General features: G+C 40.0%; 2 protein-coding genes across 2 annotated transcripts; both read left to right on the forward strand.

Annotated features, from left to right (window-relative positions):
• The first annotated feature begins 441 nt into the window (after positions 1 to 441).
• On the forward strand, positions 442 to 3,643 carry LOC119742701. The gene is made up of 2 exons (XM_038218868.1): positions 442 to 3,185; positions 3,340 to 3,643. Exons 1-2 carry the CDS (start codon positions 442 to 444, stop codon positions 3,641 to 3,643), a joined length of 3,048 nt encoding a protein of 1,015 aa, XP_038074796.1.
• A 25-nt stretch (positions 3,644 to 3,668) lies between these two features.
• LOC119742702 lies at positions 3,669 to 6,281 on the forward strand. The gene has a single exon (XM_038218869.1). The coding sequence runs from the start codon at positions 3,669 to 3,671 to the stop codon at positions 6,279 to 6,281; it is 2,613 nt and encodes an 870-aa protein (XP_038074797.1).
• Positions 6,282 to 21,352: the final 15,071 nt, after the last annotated feature.

Below are 21,352 nucleotides of genomic sequence, written 5' to 3' on the forward strand. Positions count from 1 at the left end.
ATTTGATTTGAGCTTTGTTGATAACAATTCAGAATTTGTTCCAGAATATAAATATACTGTATGCGATACATGTACACTGAATTATAGTGGTATTGAGATCAATCACATTGTTTGCCATTTTCCGTTCACGTGCGAAGTGTATTTTACTACAAGTATTGCATGTACATGTGTAGTGCTAGTTACATGTACATGTACATGTACATAGGTGTGTACCATTGAACATACATGGTGTATATGCAATTGTTTTACATGTAAGTTGGATTTGGTGATACAAGTAGATTGCACAAATTTATTTGTGTTTATAATTGTACCTTTTGTTGATTTTACACCCATTGAATTTGAGCAAAGAGTTACATACTAGATAGTATTAACTATTTGATGATTAAGTTTTGAAACTTGATATACATGTAAGTCTACATCAGTACATGTGTTCTGTACGCCATGGCTGACTCAACAGAAGAACGAAAGCAGTCTTCGCCTACACCCTTCCTCGTTCCTACACCAGAAATTCCGGAAACACCAGATGCGCAACCCCCCTCTAGTGAACTGACATCAATACTCTGCAACCCACAGCTTCTTCAGCAAATTAGAGATCATATCTTGAGCAAAGAAGAACGCCTCAGCGGACATTCAAGAGCCACCAGATCTTCAAGGCAATCAAGATTTTCAGGAGTTTCGGTCAAGGCAACGCTTGCTGCCGAGGCAGCTGCCTTGAAAGCGAGGCTTGAGTTTGCAGATGTTGAAGGAAAACAGAGAGCAGAGGTCGAACGGCAACAAGCTGAACTCAAGAAAATCCAAACTTTGACAGACCTGCATGAAACCGAAGCAAGGTTAAAGGCCATCGAGCAAGCAGAACGAGAAGAATATGCTGAAATTGTGACTGATGCCGTGAAGGAAACAGACAGCCAAACTTCACTAGTAGAAGAATACATCAAATCCCTGCCTACCCCGAACGCTACTCATGGAGCGGATGAGTCTGCAGTAAAGTCAGTCTCACCAGTAGGAACACCGGAAATTCCACAGCCAGACCAAGACTCTAGTACATCACAGCAGCAGATCAAAAACGAGTTGAGAACGCCCAGTCCACAGACTACGCTGCAAGATCTCACAAAGACGTTTGCAGAGCAGATAAACCTGAGTCGTCTACCGACGCCAGAGCCTGGTGTATTTACTGGCGACCCCCTTAAGTATCCAAGATGGAAGCGTGCCTTCGAAATACTCATCGAACAAAGGGGCATCCCACGCTCAGAGAGACTCCACTACCTACAAAAGTACCTGGGTGGAACTGTGAAGGAGTCCATAGAGGGCTACTTCTTCCTCTCAACTGACGATGCATTTGACAAGGCAAAGGAGCTTCTTGAGAAGAGATTTGGAGATCCCTTTGTTGTTGCCAACGCTTTCCGCAACAAGCTGGAATCATGGCCCAAGATCTCTCCTCGTGATGGAACTGGGATGCGAAATCTTGCTGACTTCCTCGGTCAGTGCCAGGTGGCTATGGAGACAATTGGTAGCCTCCAGGTACTCGATGACGAAAGAGAGAACAGAAAAGTACTTGTCAAGCTCCCTGACTGGTTGATCAACAAATGGGCTAGAAAGGCTGTGGAGTTCAAAGAAAAACAGAAGAAGTATCCTCCATTCAGCGACTTTGTAAAGTTCATGCAACTGGAGGCCAAGATTGCATGCGACCCTGTGACTTCGATACAAGGACTCAGGGGACAAGACAGACAAAACGACAAAGGTGAAAGGAAAAGAACCCCAGGAGGGAGTTCCTTTTCAACCAGTGCGAATGAGGCAACAAAGAACAGCAACACAGGAAGGGGGATCCAGAATCAAAGGTCCTGCCTTCTCTGTAGCAAGAATCACAACTTGGGCGATTGCTGGGAATTTCTGAAACAGCCATTGGAAGAGCGCAAGACTTTTGCGATGAAAAAGGGGCTTTGTTTCGGATGTCTTAGCCAAGGGCATATGTCAAAGCACTGCAAACGGAGAGCCACGTGCAAAACCTGTGCAAAGTCTCATCCGACAGCTCTTCATGGAGACATAAGAAAGACAGAGAAACCCACAGAAGGTGGAAGAAATCCTCAGCAGAATTCTGAGAAGCAGCAAACATCTGTCAGCTCCCACACAGGTGTTAGTCATCTTAGTGGAACGAGCAACTGCTGTAAAAGTTCGATGATCGTCCCAGTATGGGTCTCACATCGTGATAAACCGGAGAAAGAGAGGCTGGTCTATGCGCTCTTGGACACTCAGTCAGATACGACATTCATTTTGGACAGCACATACGAGGCATTGGATCTACAGGGTACCGAGGTCAATTTACTGCTGTCCACCATGTTTGCGGAGGATCAGAAGGTAGCAAGCAGAAAGATAGATGGGCTGATAGTGCGTGGGTTCGACAGCCATCTAAAGATTTCGCTACCAGCTGCATACTCAAGGGAAATAATGCCAGCCAACCGTTCTCATATCCCGACCTCAGAGATGGCCAGGAAGTGGCCACACTTGGAGAAGCTTGCTGATTTGTTGATGCCTTCGACTGACTGCGAAGTAGGCATTCTCATCGGCTATAATTGTCCGCGTGCCTTGGCACCTCGTGATGTCGTTCCTCCTGTCAACAATGGACCATATGGTCAAAGAACCGACCTTGGCTGGGGCATCGTCGGTATTGTAGACCCCAACCAGTGCGAAGTCGACGACTGTGATCCTATCGGTGTGAGTCACAGAATTCTGATCCATGAAGTACCATCGTTTTTGACAGTTGGTGAAAGTCCAAAGGGATGTACAGAAGAGAATGTTGATAACATTCAATTCTCCTTCAGAAGTCGTGTAAAGGAGATGGTCAGTCCCTACGAAGTTGCACAAATGATGGAACTAGACTTCTCCGAGCGAAAGTCAGACGAGATTGCACTGTCTCAAGACGACCGTAAGTTCTTGACCAAGATGGAGGAGGGTATTCATCAAAAATGCGACGGTCACTTCGTTATGCCGTTACCCTTCAAGGAAGCAGAACCTAACCTTCCAAACAACAAGATTCAAGCTCTTCAGCGTCTCAAGCAGCTAAAGGGCCGGTTCAAGAAGAACCCGCAGTATCACAGCGAGTACAATGCCTTCATGGATAACATCATCAAGAGTGGCTATGCTCAGAAGGTTCCTGATTCCGAGCTTCATGTCTCTGATGACTGTGTATGGTACATACCCCATCATGGTGTCTACCATCCGAAAAAAACCTGAGAAAATCAGAGTGGTCTTTGACTGCAGTGCCAAGTTTGAAGGAAAGTCATTGAATGACTATCTCCTACAGGGTCCTGACCTGACCAACACACTTGTGGGTGTCCTATGTAGGTTCCGACAACAACCGATCGCCTTTATGTGCGATATAGAGCAAATGTTCTACCAGTTCTATGTGATTCCAGATCACCGGAAGTTCCTTCAATTCTTGTGGTGGGAAAAGGGAGACCCTGAAGCTGAACCAAAGGAGTTCCAGATGAATGTCCATCTGTTTGGTGCGGCATCGTCCCCTGGGTGTGCGAACTTTGGTCTCAAACAAATTGCGAACAGCTATGAAGAAGAATGTGGTTCTGCAGCTGCGAACTTTGATAACGAACACCAAGGATCTCTGTGGCAGAGGTGGTTTGCGATTGCATAAGTTTGTCTCCAATTCACGAGAAGTGATGGAAGCAGTTTCGCCACAGGATCGTGCCAAAGGAATCAAGGATCTTGACTTGCGTCACGACTCTCTCCCCATCGAGCAAGCACTTGGCGTCCACTGGTGTATCGAGTCGGACACATTCCAGTTTCAAATCATTCTGAAGGACCAACCACTCACAAGACGAGGAATCCTTTCCACGATCAGTTCGGTATATGATCCTCTTGGATTTGTGAGTCCTGTTCTGTTGGTTGGTAAGCAGATATTACAGGAGCTGTGCAGAAATCAGGCAGAGTGGGATGATCCACTTCCTGAATCCTTACGGCCAACTTGGGAACGGTGGAGGAGTGATTTGGCTCTTTTAGAGAACTTCAAGATGCGACGATGCTTTCTTCCGGAGAATTTTGGTCGTGTTGAATCAGTAGAGATTCATCATTTCTCTGATGCGAGTACCACTGGCTATGCCCAATGTTCATACCTGAGACTCACCGATGACCAGCGAAGAGTACACTGCAGCCTCATCATGGGGAAATGCAGAGTTTGTCCTCTGAAGCCAGTTTCTGTGCCACGCCTTGAGCTAACAGCTGCGGTGGTGTCAGTCCGTGTCAGTGCTCTGTTACAGAAGGAGCTCGAGTATGAGAATGTCTATGAGGTCTTCTGGACCGACAGTAGGGTAGTGTTGGGTTACATTGCCAATGATGCACGGAGATTCCATGTTTTTGTTGCGAATCGGGTACAGCGTATCAGAGACCACACCAAGCCTTCCCAGTGGCGACATGTTGCTACAGATGTTAATCCGGCAGATGACGGATCAAGGGGTCTTGGAGTTGAGGAATTGATGAACAGATCAAGGTGGCTTGTTGGACCCAACTTTCTGTGGGAAGAGCAGGATCCTATCACAATCGAAGCCAGCAGTCCAACCATATCTCCAGAGGATCCGGAAGTGAAGAAGGTCAAGAGCCTTGCTACACAGACTGCGAAGCAGACATTCGAGCTTGAACGTCTTGAGCGTTTCTCTGAATGGCATCAAGCCAAGAGAGCTGTAGCGACTTGTCTGAAGTTCAAGTCTCTCCTGATGAAACCACAGCCAAATTCGATCCAGGCTCTACGAAAAGATGCGGTTCCTCTCTACAAACCTGTGATGGTAGAGGACATGTGCCAAGCGGAACTAGAAATCCTGAGACTGGTGCAGAAAGAAGCCTTTGCAGAGGAAATCAAAATCATGCAATCTCTCAAGGCCAACAGCGACAACCCTAGCAGATCCAAGGTTCGAGAGCGTAACAAAGTCATGAAGACTAAGAGTTGTCTCTACAAATTGGACCCATTTCTGGATGCTGACAACATTCTGCGAGTTGGAGGCCGCATTAGAAGGGCTGGGTTTCCTTCTAACTTCAAACACCCAGCTGTCTTGCCCAGAAAGCACCACATCACCGAATTGATCATTCGACATTGCCATCAGCAAACCCAACATCAGGGTCGGGGCATGACCGTGAATCAAATCCGAATGAATGGCTTTTGGATTATTGGCTGTAGCTCGGCTGTTTCCTACTACATATCCAAATGCGTACGATGCAGGAAGCTCTTCGGCCAAGTTCAAGAGCAGAAGATGGCGGACCTGCCGGAAGACCGTCTCGAACCGGCACCACCATTTACCAACTGTGGCGTGGACTTCTTTGGTCCTTGGTATATCAAAGAAGGAAGAAAGGAATTAAAGAAATACGGAGTTCTCTTCACGTGCATGGCAACACGTGCCATTCACATCGAAACAGCAGCAAGTCTCAGCTCAGACTCCTTCATCAATGCTGTACGGAGATTCATTTCCATTCGTGGGCCCATACGACAGCTGAGATCTGATAGAGGCACGAACTTCATTGGGGCAGAGTCCGAGCTCAAAGAAGCTGTCGCTGAAATGGACCATGGCTCTGCGAGGCAGTTTCTCCTGAAGGAGGGATGCGATTACAGCCACTATGAAGTCAAGATGAATGCTCCATCAGCCAGCCATACAGGAGGAGCATGGGAACGACAAATACGTTCGGTGCGTAGAGTTCTGGGACCACTGATGCATCAGGCAGGCTCTCAGCTTGATGACGAGTCTTTGAGAACACTGATGTGTGAAGCAGCTGCAATTGTTAACAGTAGACCTCTTACAGTGGACAACTTGAATGACCCAACTTCGCTTGCGCCACTTACCCCAAATCACCTGTTGACGATGAAATCTACTATCATCTTGCCACCGCCTGGAAGGTTCCAGCGTACTGACATATACTCCCGCAAACGATGGCGTCGAGTTCAATACTTAACGAATGAGTTTTGGTCACGATGGAGGAAGAAGTTTATTCAAAACCTCCAACTGCGTCAAAAGTGGATACGACCACAGGATGCCCTTCACATTGGGGACATTGTCATCATCAAAGACGAGAATCTTCCTCGCAATCAATGGTTGCTTGCTCGGATTGCTCAGGTGTTCCCAGGCGAGGACAATCATGTAAGGAGGGTCAAACTCGCTATTGGTGACCCCCACTTGGACGACAAGGGAAAGCGAGTCCATTCTGAGAAGTTCCTGGAGCGTCCCATCCAGAAGCTAGTCTTACTTGTGGAGGACTTGGAGACCAGGGGAATCCCCGACGAGGAGCCCTGAGAAGCTTCAACATACATGTTGTGTTTAGTAGTTGTATGCTTAGATAACCTGTTAGTTTATTGTTGTTTAAAGTACTTGAGTTTAGAAATTTGATAGTTTATCTTGTTCGAAGGTAACTGATTACCAGTAAGAGGCTTTAAAGATGATTTATTGTATGTTTGTACAATGTACTCAGACAACTTAAAGGAGCAGTTACCATGTAATTTTTGCATTTTAGTCTAATCAGTGCATGTTCACAATGTTGATCAAGACGAGTCTAGATTACTATAACTTCTGATTGTAAATTAGTTACACTAATTTGGGGAGCCATGTTAATGTATTCACATGTTTGCATTTGTGTATAGCGCCCTCTTTCAGATGACTTTGGAGAACACAACTTAGCCACGAACAAACACACATTAGCACATGTAAAATCCCTTCATGTCAGACATCTTTGGACGATATTTTCTGAGAATCACTTGAGGTTTTGTCTCTTTTGAGACCCAACAAACTGAAATAAGAGGGAAAGGATGCAAGGAGGTAATTTAGAGACTCTTGTAATTCTTGAGAAAGAAGTGTAAACCATATATTTGATTCATTTTATAGATAATTCTGCGATCAGTTTTGACATTCTATAGTTCAAAATTGAGTGTGATTTTCGTATATGTTTAACCATTGAATTTAGGAATTTCGATTAAGTGATGATTTATGTACGATGCTTTTATAATTCATGTAACACTCTGTGAACTTAAGGATATTTACTTTGTTTATATATTCACAGTTTTCACGAAGCCACTGCGGATTATTTCACAAGCCACTGCGAACCATTTCATGGAAGACTTGCGAATCATTTTCATCATGTTCATGGAATAAATGCGAGATGTTATAATCAAAGGGCTTCTGTAGAGACCCTTGTTTACTCCTTAGTTACCGACCTTTGACCTAGATGTGACCTGTGACCTAGATGTGACCTGTGACCCCCTGCGAAACCCCTAGTAGTAGCACTACGAACACCTAAAAGACTGCACCTCGAAATTGATTTAGTGCTGCCGCTACAGTGATACTTGTAAAATCTAATATCATGTCAATTGTATGGGATTTGCAAACATTCAGTCTGTGCTTGCAAGCAAATCCGTAGCATGGCTGTGTCTAAAATGTGGGAGGTGTACCTACAATGACTCTTTGTTGTATGATCTTGGCATTCCGACTAATGAGAACAAATTTGAGATGCCATCATCTGAAGTGAACACTGGTGCCTCAATATTGTGTTTATGATTTCACACCATCTCATATCAGCTACAGAAAATGAGCAAAACCATGTAGGTATTCCAAGCTGTCTAATTATAGCCATGACATCTTTTTGAGTTGCTTGCCAGTATGGGGGTGTACCTCTGATTGGTTTCAAGAACCTATAACCACTATCAGACTGTAAAATATCTCTCAGTTGATCTTTATCTTTAATCATGCTAGCATTTACACCTTCAGCACAGTGTACTTTGCCTGAACTCTGACGCATTGCAATTAAAACTTTTGACATTACTTGTTGGATTTCTGACAGACACTGAGCATAGAAGATGTACTGAATATTTCTTGCAAATCCATTATCTGCATTCATTAACCTATTATGAAAATATCTAGACAGACTCAATTTCCCATCACGATCATCACTGAAAATAGGGGTGCCTGTTGGAAATAAGGCTGGGAAACATTTGGCCTCATTAGCTTTCTCCATTAACACTCTGACTGGGGTATTTCGTTCACAAGTGGCAACACACATGATATCGTCAAAATCTTGATCCAAAGCATCTTGAGCAATGTTAACTGGCTGCAAACATGTATCGTAAACAATGCCTGTCAGACGTTCTTCATCTGTGTCCACATCAGTGTCTTCATCACTTTCACTTGAATTATCAGATTCATTCTCTTCTTGGATTTCATGTTTATCTTTCAAAGGATTGTCCCATTCACAGTTAATCTCAATTGCACTATACGATTCATTATGCTCCTTTAGATAACGTAGTGCACGCTCAACATGTTCTCTGCTGACATATTGATACTGGTAGTATCCTTTGAATGACAATTTTCTCTTCAACTTAACTTTGATTAAATGATTGTTATTTCCACATCTAGGTAATGATGTTACTGTTTCTGAAATATTTGATGGTACACATACAACTGGCCCATGCACAGCATTCTGACCTCCTCTGGGTAAAGCCATCATTTTCATAAATGCTACATTAATTTCAATCAGATGTTCCTCCAATGTATTCAAACAGCTCAATTCCTCAGGGATCTCTTCCAATGCCAAATTGTTTGCACAAGCTTCTGCTGGTATCTTATTCTGAAGCAATTTTCTATGACATGTAAAGCAAATCCACAAACTTGATCTACTTGATTTTGACACACGACACGCATCACCACAGTTTCTGATGGCTTCACATGTATGCAAAAACTTACCAGATATGCTATCAACACATTTATATTTGTCTTGATTACACTTTACCACGTGCTTTCGAAAAAGGAGTTTATGACAAACTGCACATATGTATTCAGGTCCTGATGATACATCTTGCCTCCAATTTCTTATTACGTTGCCCATAATACGTTGACTTGCTCTCTTTCTATTTGCTCGTTGATTATTCATTTGCTTCATATTCTCACGATAACGCTGATCCCTGTGATATTTAGCTTTCTGAAAATGTATCACTTTCATCCTATATAATTTGTTCAAAGAGTACTTCTTTTAAATAGATTTAATAAGAGCATTTCTGTAGGATAAATCACTATGGTACTTCTTTTTCATAGATTTAATGAGATCATTTCTATATGATACATCACTGAGGTACTTCTTTGTCATAGATTTAATAAGCCATTTCTATATGATATATCACTATGGTACTTCTTTTTCATAGATTTAATAAGGCCATTTCTATATGATACATCACTGTGGTACTTCTTTTTCATAGATTTTATAAGACCATTTCTATATGATATATCATTGTCGTATTTTGTTTTTGCAGTATTAATCTTTTGTAGTTTATACACTTTATTCTCATGATATATCACTATGGTACTTCTTTTTCATAGATTTAATAAGGCCATTTCTATATGATATATCACTATGGTACTTCTTTTTCATAGATTTAATAAGGCCATTTCTATATGATACATCACTGTGGTACTTCTTTTTCATAGATTTTATAAGACCATTTCTATATGATATATCATTGTCGTATTTTGTTTTTGCAGTATTTATCTTTTGTTGTTTATACACTTTATTCTCATGGTATTTTTGCCTCATGACTCCAGTAATCTTTGCTGCATTCTCTCTGTATCTTTTTTGGCCATACTCAATAGCACCTTGTCTGTATTCCACACATTTATGGTATTTTTCTTTTTTTGCACACTCCTTTTTCTCCCTGCAGTCACTCTTTACTTTGTGTTTTTGTACATGCTCTTCATTTTGTTCATCTTTCTTTCTTTGATATCTTTTTCTTTGACGGTCTCTATCAGATTTTTGCCTCATCCTTAAGTTTGCACGTTTACGTCTCTTTGAAGTTTTCAACACTGGTGTTTTGGATGAATTTCTATCATGCTTCTCATTATTGTCTAGAACCTTTCTTCTGAACCCACGTACTCTTGTCACTAAATCGTAATGTATTGATTCTTGTGATACAAATAAATTCATGACTTTACAGAACTACCGGTATCAGTACTACTGGCTGGACATATATATCTATTTGAAAATAAATACCACTTATTAACATTATCATACGTATAAATACCGACATCCAACATGTGTGCTGTTACAATGATTTCGACCTCAGTAACCCATGTACCATGATAACACAATCGCTCCCTCATTACATAGTCTTCCACTGTTGTATAACCTTCACGTAGATATCCCTTGAACAAAGCTGCATTCTCCAACAAATGATGAACAATTGCCAATCTCAGTAACATATGATTATCTTCAGTCCCTGATATAGCATAACTAATAGCTCTGTAGAAACAGTTACCATCACCTTGGATTGTCTTTATAGAATCAGGTTTACTCAACTGCTCACATCTCACGGGAATTTCATGAGCATCTAGACAAAATGTTGTCAGACCATATTTTTGACACAATGCAATCTTATGGTCATAATCTAATGGAACAAATTTCAAATTGACTGGTTGATAAGAATGTATAATTTCTACATCACGTTCACTCTGTTCTTTTCTTTGTACATTACTACAAGATGGTTCACTGCTTCCACTGACAGTTTCACCATCATTACAGATACTGACATCATCTACCCAGACAGTAACACCTGTAATTTCAAACTATTCATTGTCACTGACATTCATAGACTTTCCAAGTTCAGTACAATACCTGCACACACCTTGCCATGATGACAAACATTTGAGCAAGCTTCTGCCTTCACTGTGCTGATGTCCATGCTGATTTCTAGAATGTGAATCAAAAATGTAATACATTCCATCTTTAGCAATTACTGCAAATGTGTTGCCTTTGAAACAAATAAAACAGTATTTCTGAATTGTCTGCTCTACTACCCTACTCAACGGAATCATATTGAACTCAGTCAGATGTCCTTCTTCTGCAAAAGTGCCAGAAACAGATTCAGCAATCTTCATGTGGAAACATTTACCAAATGCATTTATCTTATCAGGCAACTCACTGATTAACAAATATTCATTCATCATTGTAGAGCTGCGAGAAAAACAACTGTACAATTCATTGCCAGTGTTCAACACAAAATCCACGTCTTTGCAACTCCACATATTTAACGGCTTAATTCGGCTATAGAGGATTTCACACAGGCTCATACAAACACATTGTCTTCCAGCCAGTTCCGCAAATCTGAGATCACCTTGATGGAAGCTACCTTGAATACATCTTATTTCTTTAGTCTCATTAATCTTTGATTGTCTTTACAAGAGCAACTGTGTTTACTACTACATGTACATACATGTATTTTGGCTCTGAGTTTTTTCTTGTCACAATCTTGTGCTAAATCTTCCATGTTGTCTCCAGCTTTTCTTTTGGACTTAATTTTCTCAACACTGTTCTTTTCATTCTGTATGAACACTCGCTCTTTCCTTCTACTTTTGCCAATAACATCTCTACTTTTCCTTGCAGACTGACCTCTTGTCCTCTGTACATTGTCTTGATTTTCCTCATTCTTATCCTTTCCACTACTACAACTAATCTCAGCATTAGTACTTTTCTTGCTGCGTAAAAAATAACCTCCAGTCTGCTGAACAATGCAACATCTTTCACCTGTATTTAAACATGCATGTTTGCAGTCCATGTTATCTACATGCTCAATTTTTTCATTGCCTGCCTGTTCCTCACCTTCATTTCTATGTACAGTTGAAACTTAAATGTGCTCTTGTGTGCTAGAAACACATTCAGTGCATGACTCAACAGCTGCTTCCTCCGTGTACACTTCAGATGATGGCATCTCGAATTTGTTCTCATCTGTCGGAATGTCAAGATCATACAACAAAGAGTCATTGTAGGTACACCTCCCACATTTTAGACACAGCCATGCTACGGATTTGCTTGCAAGCACAGACTGAATGTTTGCAAATCCCATACAATTGACATGATAGTAGATTTTACAAGTATCACACTGCACAACTTGATCGTGTTCACTAGCCACTTGATCACACAACCAACATTGCTTGACTTGTACTTCGTTTATAGAACGATTCACATCCATAACTGCTGACTTCTCAACACTACAACATCTCAACATCTCTTGTTAAGTTTCCTTCCTATATTCCCATTTAGTCCATCTGAACATTTACTTCTCTTCAACAAGACCTGTTCATTCTTATGTTTGATCGACTTCCTTTTTTGGCTATGCTCTTTATTTTTCATTTACTTGATAACATAAGACAGACTTCTTTTTGTGTGACTCTGCATACTCTTTTGTGTTTTCTCATGGTTCCTTTTCTCTTCCTTACTCATACGCTGTTTAATGACCTTGCCATTCCTCAACCTATGCAATGCTTGTCTTCGTTCACATCTTCTGATTTTCTTTTTATACGTGATGTCTACTGCAGCATGTTTGCCCACTGGCCTTCAACCTTCGCACTGCTTTCTGCTGTTTCAAATCTCTTTGTGGTCATGTTGTTGATTCTCCACTTCTTCCATCGATTCACATGTCTTTCAACATCTGCCACAGGAACAAACATGTACACAGGTTCTGATTCAAACACATGTTCAGCATTAGACTCAAGCATGCCTGTACGTTCTTGTATGAACTCAATGATACACAATGGGATTGCATTTTGTCCACACTTTGATTCTTGTTGAAAATTTGGTTTCCACACATCCCCTGATATAAATCTTGAGGTTACCTTGAAAACATTAACTAACTTCAACTTTGTCATCTTTGGCAACAAATTGACAATCAACTTCAGTTTTGTAATCTTTAGCTCAGAATTGACAATCAGCTTCAGCAAGTAATCGTTGCCTTTGAATTGGCAATCAACTTCAGCAAGTAATCTTTGCCTTTGAATTGGCAATCAACTTCAGCAAGTAATCTTTGCCTTTGAATTGGCAATCAACTTCAGCAAGTAATCTTTGCCTTTGAATTGGCAATCAACTTCAGCAAGTAATCTTTGCCTTTGAATTGGCAATCAACTTCAGCAAGTAATCTTTGCCTTTGAATTGGCAATCAACTTCAGCAAGTAATCTTTGCCTTTGAATTGGCAATCAACTTCAGCAAGTAATCTTTGCCTTTGAATTGGCAATCAACTTCAGCAAGTAATCTTTGCCTTTGAATTGGCAATCAACTTCAGCAAGTAATCTTTGCCTTTGAATTGGCAATCAACTTCAGCATGTAATCTTTGCCTTTGAATTGGCAATCAACTTCAGCAAGTAATCTTTGCCTTTGAATTGGCAATCAACTTCAGCAAGTAATCTTTGCCTTTGAATTGGCAATCAACTTCAGCATGTAATCTTTGCCTTTGAATTGGCAATCAACTTCAGCAAGTAATCTTTGCCTTTGAATTGGCAATCAACTTCAGCAAGTAATCTTTGCCTTTGAATTGGCAATCAACTTCAGCATGTAATCTTTGCCTTTGAATTGGCAATCAACTTCAGCAAGTAATCTTTGCCTTTGAATTGGCAATCAACTTCAGCATGTAATCTTTGCCTTTGAATTGGCAATCAACTTCAGCAAGTAATCTTTGCCTTTGAATTGGCAATCAACTTCAGCAAGTAATCTTTGCCTTTGAATTGGCAATCAACTTCAGCATGTAATCTTTGCCTTTGAATTGGCAATCAACTTCAGCTTTGTAACTTTATAACAAAATAGCTTTAACACAGAACACGTTTAGCTCACAAAAAACAACTTCAGCTTACATAAAACAACTTCAGCTCACATATAACAACTTCAGCTCACATGTAACAACTTTTATTCATTAGATATTTAGGAGATGAAATGTTGGAGTGAATGTGGAATGAACTGAACACACTAAGGAATGAAATGAGATGACAGGGCAGGGTTAATGGGACAGACACACTGGACGAACTTCACAAAAACAGACCAGAAGGAACTTGATGTCTTGGATTGTGTCACGACACTCTTCATTTCTGAAAACAAAATAAGAAGAAAAATACATTTGTAAATGAAGTATAAATACAGTTAGGGTGACAACTAGTGTGTAACAACCGCAATACAATTCTTCACAAAATTGCCTTTTGTCTTGCACAACATGCAGATTTGTGTAATACTCAAGATTTTAAAAGACATATGATCAACTAGAATCAAAAGACATTTGCCTTTTTCAAGTGACTTAACTACATTATGTACAGTCACACTCTTGGGGGGGGGGCGATGTGGGCTTCAAGAGTATGTACATTTTTGAAAAGGAGGGGAAAGAACTGAAGACAAACCATATATGTATTGTTCAACCATTTTGTACCAGAACATACTCAGGACTCGTGAACATCTGTCTGTGGAGGGCATACCCACCCCTCCCCCACCATAGTTATGTAATTGATGTTATCTTCCACATGATCACATGCACTCGCATGCAAATATCACATGCAAACATGTGTCGAACACAAAGGTCAAGCAGGTTGAAAAGTGCATACAGCATACACATCTGAATCCGTACGCGATCATGCCACACTTTACACAACATACAGATCTTCAGACTTTTGGCATCATGCTAAAGCAGCTTAGATTGTAAATACTTTATTGTATTTGTAAAGGGCACTTTTATTTTGTTTATAGTCAATCCTTAATTTGTGAAAAATACCATTGCAGTAGTAACACTTTAGTTGTCACCCTATTTCTAAATATTGAACGTCAATATGCATAAGGGTCTGACGTCTGACAAATGATGTACCATATACTTCCTACTTTGTAGTCACCTAATACTCTTTGGGGCATTTCAATACAGTTGTATGCCGCTGTAACCATATTGAGTCAACTAAAATGCCACAAAAGACTAGGGCCTACCAAGTAACCACATTCCTCAAAGATAACACAATACGATCAAACCATCTGGAGAAAAGATGTTCAACAAAATCACTTGACTTCCATGAAATTTCACTTAATAAATTTTCACTGACTACAACATCCAATTCAAAATAGAATATGTCAGTTCATAGCAAACATGCATGCAACATGGAGGTAGGAAACATAGATCATTATGCAGGAGTAGTAGGGAAGGTTGGGGTACGGGACCAAAATGGAAAAAAACTGTGGCAAACCTGGACACGCCGCTCTCAGTTTAAAAATAGTTGGGGGGAAAATATAGGGGAATCCCCCGCGGCAAATTTTTAGAAATCTGACGTCAGGTTCGGGAGCAAAATAGAAAAATGTGTGCCAAGTCAGGGCCTGTCGCTCTGGAGTTAAAAAATTAATGTTCAACAAAATCACTTCCATGAAATTTCACTTAATACATTTTCACTGACTACATCATGCAATTCAAAATAGATCATGTCAGTTCATAGCAAACATGCATGCAACATGGAGGTAGGAAACATAGATCATTATACAGGAAATGTAAGTCAGTCAGTTCATCCTAAAGATTGCACTAACAGCCATGACAGCCTCAGGTCATATACTACGAACAATTTCACTTATATAGCTCCATGTCTACACTAGTACTCCGATTTCTTTTCATTCACTACTTTTTGACCTACAAAACACTACTCTGTCATGTCTGAGAGTCTGTGAGTTTGTGTATATCTTCCAATAAAAAAATGTTAACACAAAGATCCCATCATATTCATGTCGTGATGACTTCACCTCAATTTTGTCAACTTTTCGTGAAACACATGCATGACATGCCCCCCATATCATCCCAGTATAGTTAACAACACGTAAAAAGTGAACTATTTGAGCCACATTAATGTGGGGTACACCCGTCCTGGGCCACGATACACCATGTATACACCTAGACCCGGCCGGTACGTGGCTTGTATACATATCCACGTGATACACCATGCAGCTCTGCATACATTATCCACGTGACCATGGTGACGTGACCATATCGTCACCAGTCGTCAAAAAATCACCAATTATACAATTAGGCCTAACACTTCATCTGAAACGTTCACATACCAAACAGTATTCATTATCCAACAGACATTTACAAATACAAGCTAAACAAAACAATCTGCTAACATCACTAAATTTTCCGCTAACAAAACTGCTCGTATATCGCAGGTCGTACCTCGAAAGCTGATATATGGTTCTGGGTACTATACATTATACAGTACGTTTGTTCGTAGCAAAGATCCTAGAGCGCGTTCGTAGACATGTATAGTCTGTATGAAATTCTGAGGCACCATACTAACACAAATAAGAGGGTAGTTGTCCTTAAAACCACTGTGAATTAATTACACCATGCCATATGATAGACCTGTGAACGTGGCGGTATACGTATACACCGCCTCGCGTACATCTCATTGAACAGCTTTCGATCGGCCAGCATCACCGGGAATAGAATTTTCGTTTGGGTCCCGAAATTTCTTTGGAATGACAGATCCTATACAACTCAAAGTTCGCGGATAAGGTTTTGTGTAAGTTCTGGTCATAAAAAGTGCTCATTAAATTGCGCGACTCAAACGGATATTCTATTCCCGCCGATGTTTGCCGATCGAAAGCTGTTCAATGAGATGAACGCGTGGCGGTGTATACCGCCACGTTGACGGGTCTATAACCATGCCATAGAGCAAGAGATATGGTCATACTCAGCATTAAGGAAAACAAAATTGTATTTTTATTCTCTTTCATTTGATTGAAAATATTCCCAAGAGTCAGAATATTAAGTAATATTTTATAAAAATGTTTCAGTTTAAAGGCAAATCACACATTTAAAGGTGCAGTTTTTCTGCAGTGGGATTTTTAGCCCATTGACTTTTTACACGTTTTCCAGCCACCATTTTTACAACTTGGCGATCTGGAATCGTCATCAAAGTTACAGCCAAGGAAGACCCTCATACAAAAATTATGCAAAGACTATGACGTCATTGACGGTCATGATGACGTCATCACCTATTTTTTTTTGTTGTTGTTGGAAATTTACGTGCATATTTTGAAAACCTATATCTACAGAACTGTAAGTCCGATTGGGTTGAAACTTGGTATGTGGCTAAACCGGGATGTGTTGTAGGTAAAAAAATGAGGTGACGTTATGATAACGTCATCCTGAGATTTTATATGAATATTTGAATTTTTTGACCTTTAAGCCATATCTCACGAACGCAACATGCAAATTTCTTAATTATTTTTGTATTTGGTCTGTTAGGTAATAGGTATTAGCAGAAAATTTTGAAAAATGTGTGACGTCATCATGACGTCATCAAAATGCGATTTTTCAAAACACATATAAGGAAAGGTTCGATTGTCATGAAACTTGGTGGGTAGGTAGTTAATCGTACTAGTATGCAATGTTGGAAGTGACGTCACGATGACGTCATCGTTTTTTAATGATTTTTTAAATATTTATAATTTTATTCTGCTTCCAAAAATTGCACACTTTTTTCATCGGATTGACATTAAAAGGGTTTCAAAGATGGCGTCATTGCAGGGCATGTGACGTCATGTGATAAGATTATATTTTAGGAATTATTCTAAGCATTTTGAACAACCTTTAACTGCATTATGCACTCTGAAAAGTGATTGCAAAAGGACCAACGAAACATAAATATTTGTAAAATGCAAAAAAGCCCTGTGTTCTGTTTGCAAACAGACATACAGCTCTAGTTTTTCCTTCTTTTTGGCGCCAAAAATCCCATAGACTTTGTACACGATTTTTCTCTGCAGCACTTTGGGTATTAATCTTTGTCAGACATCATTCAAAGTTGGCATAAGCATAGTCCCTATAGCAAAGATGTGTCCCGAAGATTGATGTCATGGTGACGTCATCGACTAATTTATTATAGAATTTTGAATATTTAATTTTGCCCATAGACTTTGTACACAGAAATAAAAACAACTAGAGTTTGAGGACAAACACACGGTGTTGGGCTAGAGGTTTGGCTTTTTCACATTGTTGATTGTTGATTGTTGTTGATTGTTGTCGTTGATTGTTAATGTTGATAGTTGATTTTGATTGTTGGTTATGTTTATGTTGATTGTTGATTGATAATATTGATGTTGATGGTCGATTGAATTTGACGGTGGTTGTTCATGTCGATTGTTGATAATTGATTGGTGTTGTTGATTAACGATTATTGATGTTGATTGTTGATAATTGTTGATGTTGGTTGTCGATGTTGATTTCGATTTTTTGTTGTTGACTGTTGATTGTTGATTGTTGATGTTAATGTTGATTGTTGATTGTTGCTGTTGATTGTTGCTGTTGATTGTTGATGTTGATTGTTGATGTTAATGTTGATTGTTGAGTTGATTGTTGATGTTGATTGTTGATGTTGATTGTTGATGTTAATGTTGATTGTTGATGTTGTTTGTTGATGTTAATGTTGATTGTTGATGTTGATTGTTGATGTTGCTGTTGATTGTTGATGTTGATTATTGATGTTGATTGTTTATGTAAATGTTAATGTTGATTGTTGATTGTTGATGTTGATGTTGAGGGTTGAGGGTTGAAAAATAGCGCGTGGAGTAATTATACAGAGGATAGTTAAAAAGAGTCAGGTGAGGATCTGCAAGCGCGTATGCTGCTGTACTGTAAACTCATCTAGTACAATTGTTACAAAAACCCATTAAATAGCTCATATCTCTAAAAGTAAAAATCGCACACCATTTGCGCAATTCAAGATATTGCTCGCCATACCCTCTTAACCCCAATGCGCATGTTTTTAGAAAAAGCGCCCAATTTGAAAAAGCGCCCAATTGGGCGCTTTTGCCAGACCAATGTTTGAGTATCATATGAGGGGAAGTTCCCTTTTACGCAATCGCAGCACACTGTTTTTCGGGATTTTCCCTTTGTACGCAATTATCCCCATTTGCTGTACACACAATGTACGTGGCATTAAATGAGCGTTTCAATGCGTAGGCGTGTTCAACTTCAAACTTCAAGGGGGCTGCAGGGCATCTTCTAGTAAATTTATTGTAACGAAACCTTGGAAAGTTTTAGAGCTATTATAAAAGTGCCATTTAAAGCACAAAACTGAATTATATCTCTGACAGTTGATTTTTTAGCAATTTTCAAAGGAAAAGAGGTATTTTCATTGTAACTTCCGGTCTGATGAGGTAATCATTTTTTTTTCGCGCACAGGTCTTTTCTGCATTAAGGTCATTATGTATATTAAGTTTGAAGCGATAACCGCAAATTTCGCCACAGACATCAACTGAAAATGCGTTTTTGAAATGTTTTAACCTGCCGCTAGAGGGCGCTCGAACACTTGATGGCGTCACCGATCATTTTTTTTGGAAAGATCAACCCACCCACAGGCTAACATCGTTAAAAGCAAGTTCATGTCTTTTTCCACTTTTGAATTATTAGGCACTTCCGGTTTCAACCGGAAGGAAGGGTCATGTGATATTACGCACACAAGGTTAATTGAAGAGCATGTATTATCATGTCGATTCCCGCAAAATTCAAGATGTGGTCTCTGACGGTTGATTTTATATTTAATTTCAAAGATTAAATTTATTATTTTTTGAAGTGACGTCACGTGACCCATGATGACGTCATAATGACGTAATTGCAAAGAAGCACATCTTCACTGGGTTGTGCATTCATGTATTGACAATTAAAGTTCATATCACTTTTCATGTTGACAAACAGTTCCGGAGAAGAAATGTGTCTTGAAGAATAATAATTAAAAAAAAAAAAATAAAAAAAAAATAATAGTAAATTCTAACAAAAACAATAGGTGTTGGGCTCAGGCCCAACACCTAAAAATGTCGATTTTCAAAGGGCATTTTCGACTGTTTGCCAGTTATTCATTTACACCGCTCTTTGTTCAGGAAAAGACCCTAAATCAAACAACATTGTGTGATGATGACGTCATGATGACGTCATCCGGTATTTATTTATAGGCAATTAAACTGTGACACTTTTAATATAAAAAAATGCATAAGAAATCAACCGTACGCGTCCGCAGCATTCTGTTGCCGGCCAGTGGTAGAGTAGGTTGAGGTCTTTATTGCATTCAGTGTGCGTGCAATCACGTGACCCTTGCTTCCGGTCGAAAAAGGCCGAAATCGGAAGTGGCTTATTATTTAAAAGTGGTAATAGATATGAATTTGCTTTCAACGGTGTTAGTCTCTTGGCTGATCAGTGTTGGAGCAAAGGCTTAAACCTTCAAGGAAAGGCCAAGGCCAAGGCTTTGACCCTCAAGGCCAAAGCCAAGGCCAAGGCTTAGACCTTCAAGCCTCGAGGCCAAGTCCAAGGCTTAACCCTCAAGGCTAAGGCCAAGGCCAAGGCCCTGTTTATAAAATGACCACTGATATACAACTAATTATAGTCACATGACACATCATCACGAATCGCCCATTAAGAAGAACAACATGTCTTAAATTGCAATCAACATGCTCGCATACACCGTTTTATGACTGCATTCGATCTAATAAAGTATAAGTTCAGGTCTTCATTATGGTTTAACTAAAACAAAATAAAGATTTACTTCTATATTGACTCACAATTCTCCCGAGTGTAACAAAAGGGGGATCCAAGAAACGGATTTGGGAAATTTTTATTTGCTGGGCCAACATGGTCAGAAATATCAGTATTATCTGAAACAGATACATGCAAATCTTAAGCACTTATCAGGGAGACATACAACCAATCAGATATCTATTCCATAATTGTATGCAATTTAAGTGATCATCTCATTAGCCCCACAAGTGTACAGAATATTTTTGCAGCAAAATGTACTACAATGGTAACAACATGTGATGCTATAAAAGTGGAAGTGTGCCCAACACACAAATCTACATGGGGTTTTGCTCCTCCATGGTAATACGATTAAAACGGTAACAGCAAAATTTCGAACAGATTTATCTGGAAAATGCAAAAATCTATGAGCCTTGAAGAGCCTTGACTCAAAATTGCAAGGCCGTGATCCCTTAAGGCCAAGGCCAAGGCTTTTGCCCTCAAGCCTCGAGGCAAAGGCCAAGGCCCTAAAATCCAGCCTTAAGGCAGCCTTAAGGCCAAGGCCCAGCATCAAGGCACTACATCACTGGCTGATAGTATTCTTTAATCATCTACCGATGACGTCATGCAATCTTCGAGCGCCCTCTAGCGACAGGTTGAACATTTTCAAAAATGTATTTTGAATAGATGTCTGTGGCGAAGTTTGCAATATTGGTGTATATGATGACCTTGACCCACTTATGACGTGTGCGAAGTTTTAGGCGTATGATGTCATCAGACCGGAAGTTCCGTTGAAAATACCTTTCCTTTTTTCAAAAATTGCTAACAAATCAATCCGTACAGATATAATCTTGAATTGCCCATTAAATGATAGCGTAAACATTTGCCTCAACAGTGCCAAGTTCCCAGCTTGTCAAATTGTTCACACAGTTGACGCGGCGTCGTATAAAAAATGCCTTGTCCAAAGCGAGCATAAACCGCAAGTGTGTGCATGTATACATTGACCAGATTCGGCATCGCCTGCTTCCCATACACCACACATGCACGTG

This window comes from Patiria miniata, unplaced genomic scaffold (assembly GCF_015706575.1).
Source record: "Patiria miniata isolate m_02_andy unplaced genomic scaffold, ASM1570657v1 HiC_scaffold_6, whole genome shotgun sequence".
In the NCBI taxonomy this organism is placed as follows: domain Eukaryota; kingdom Metazoa; phylum Echinodermata; class Asteroidea; order Valvatida; family Asterinidae; genus Patiria; species Patiria miniata.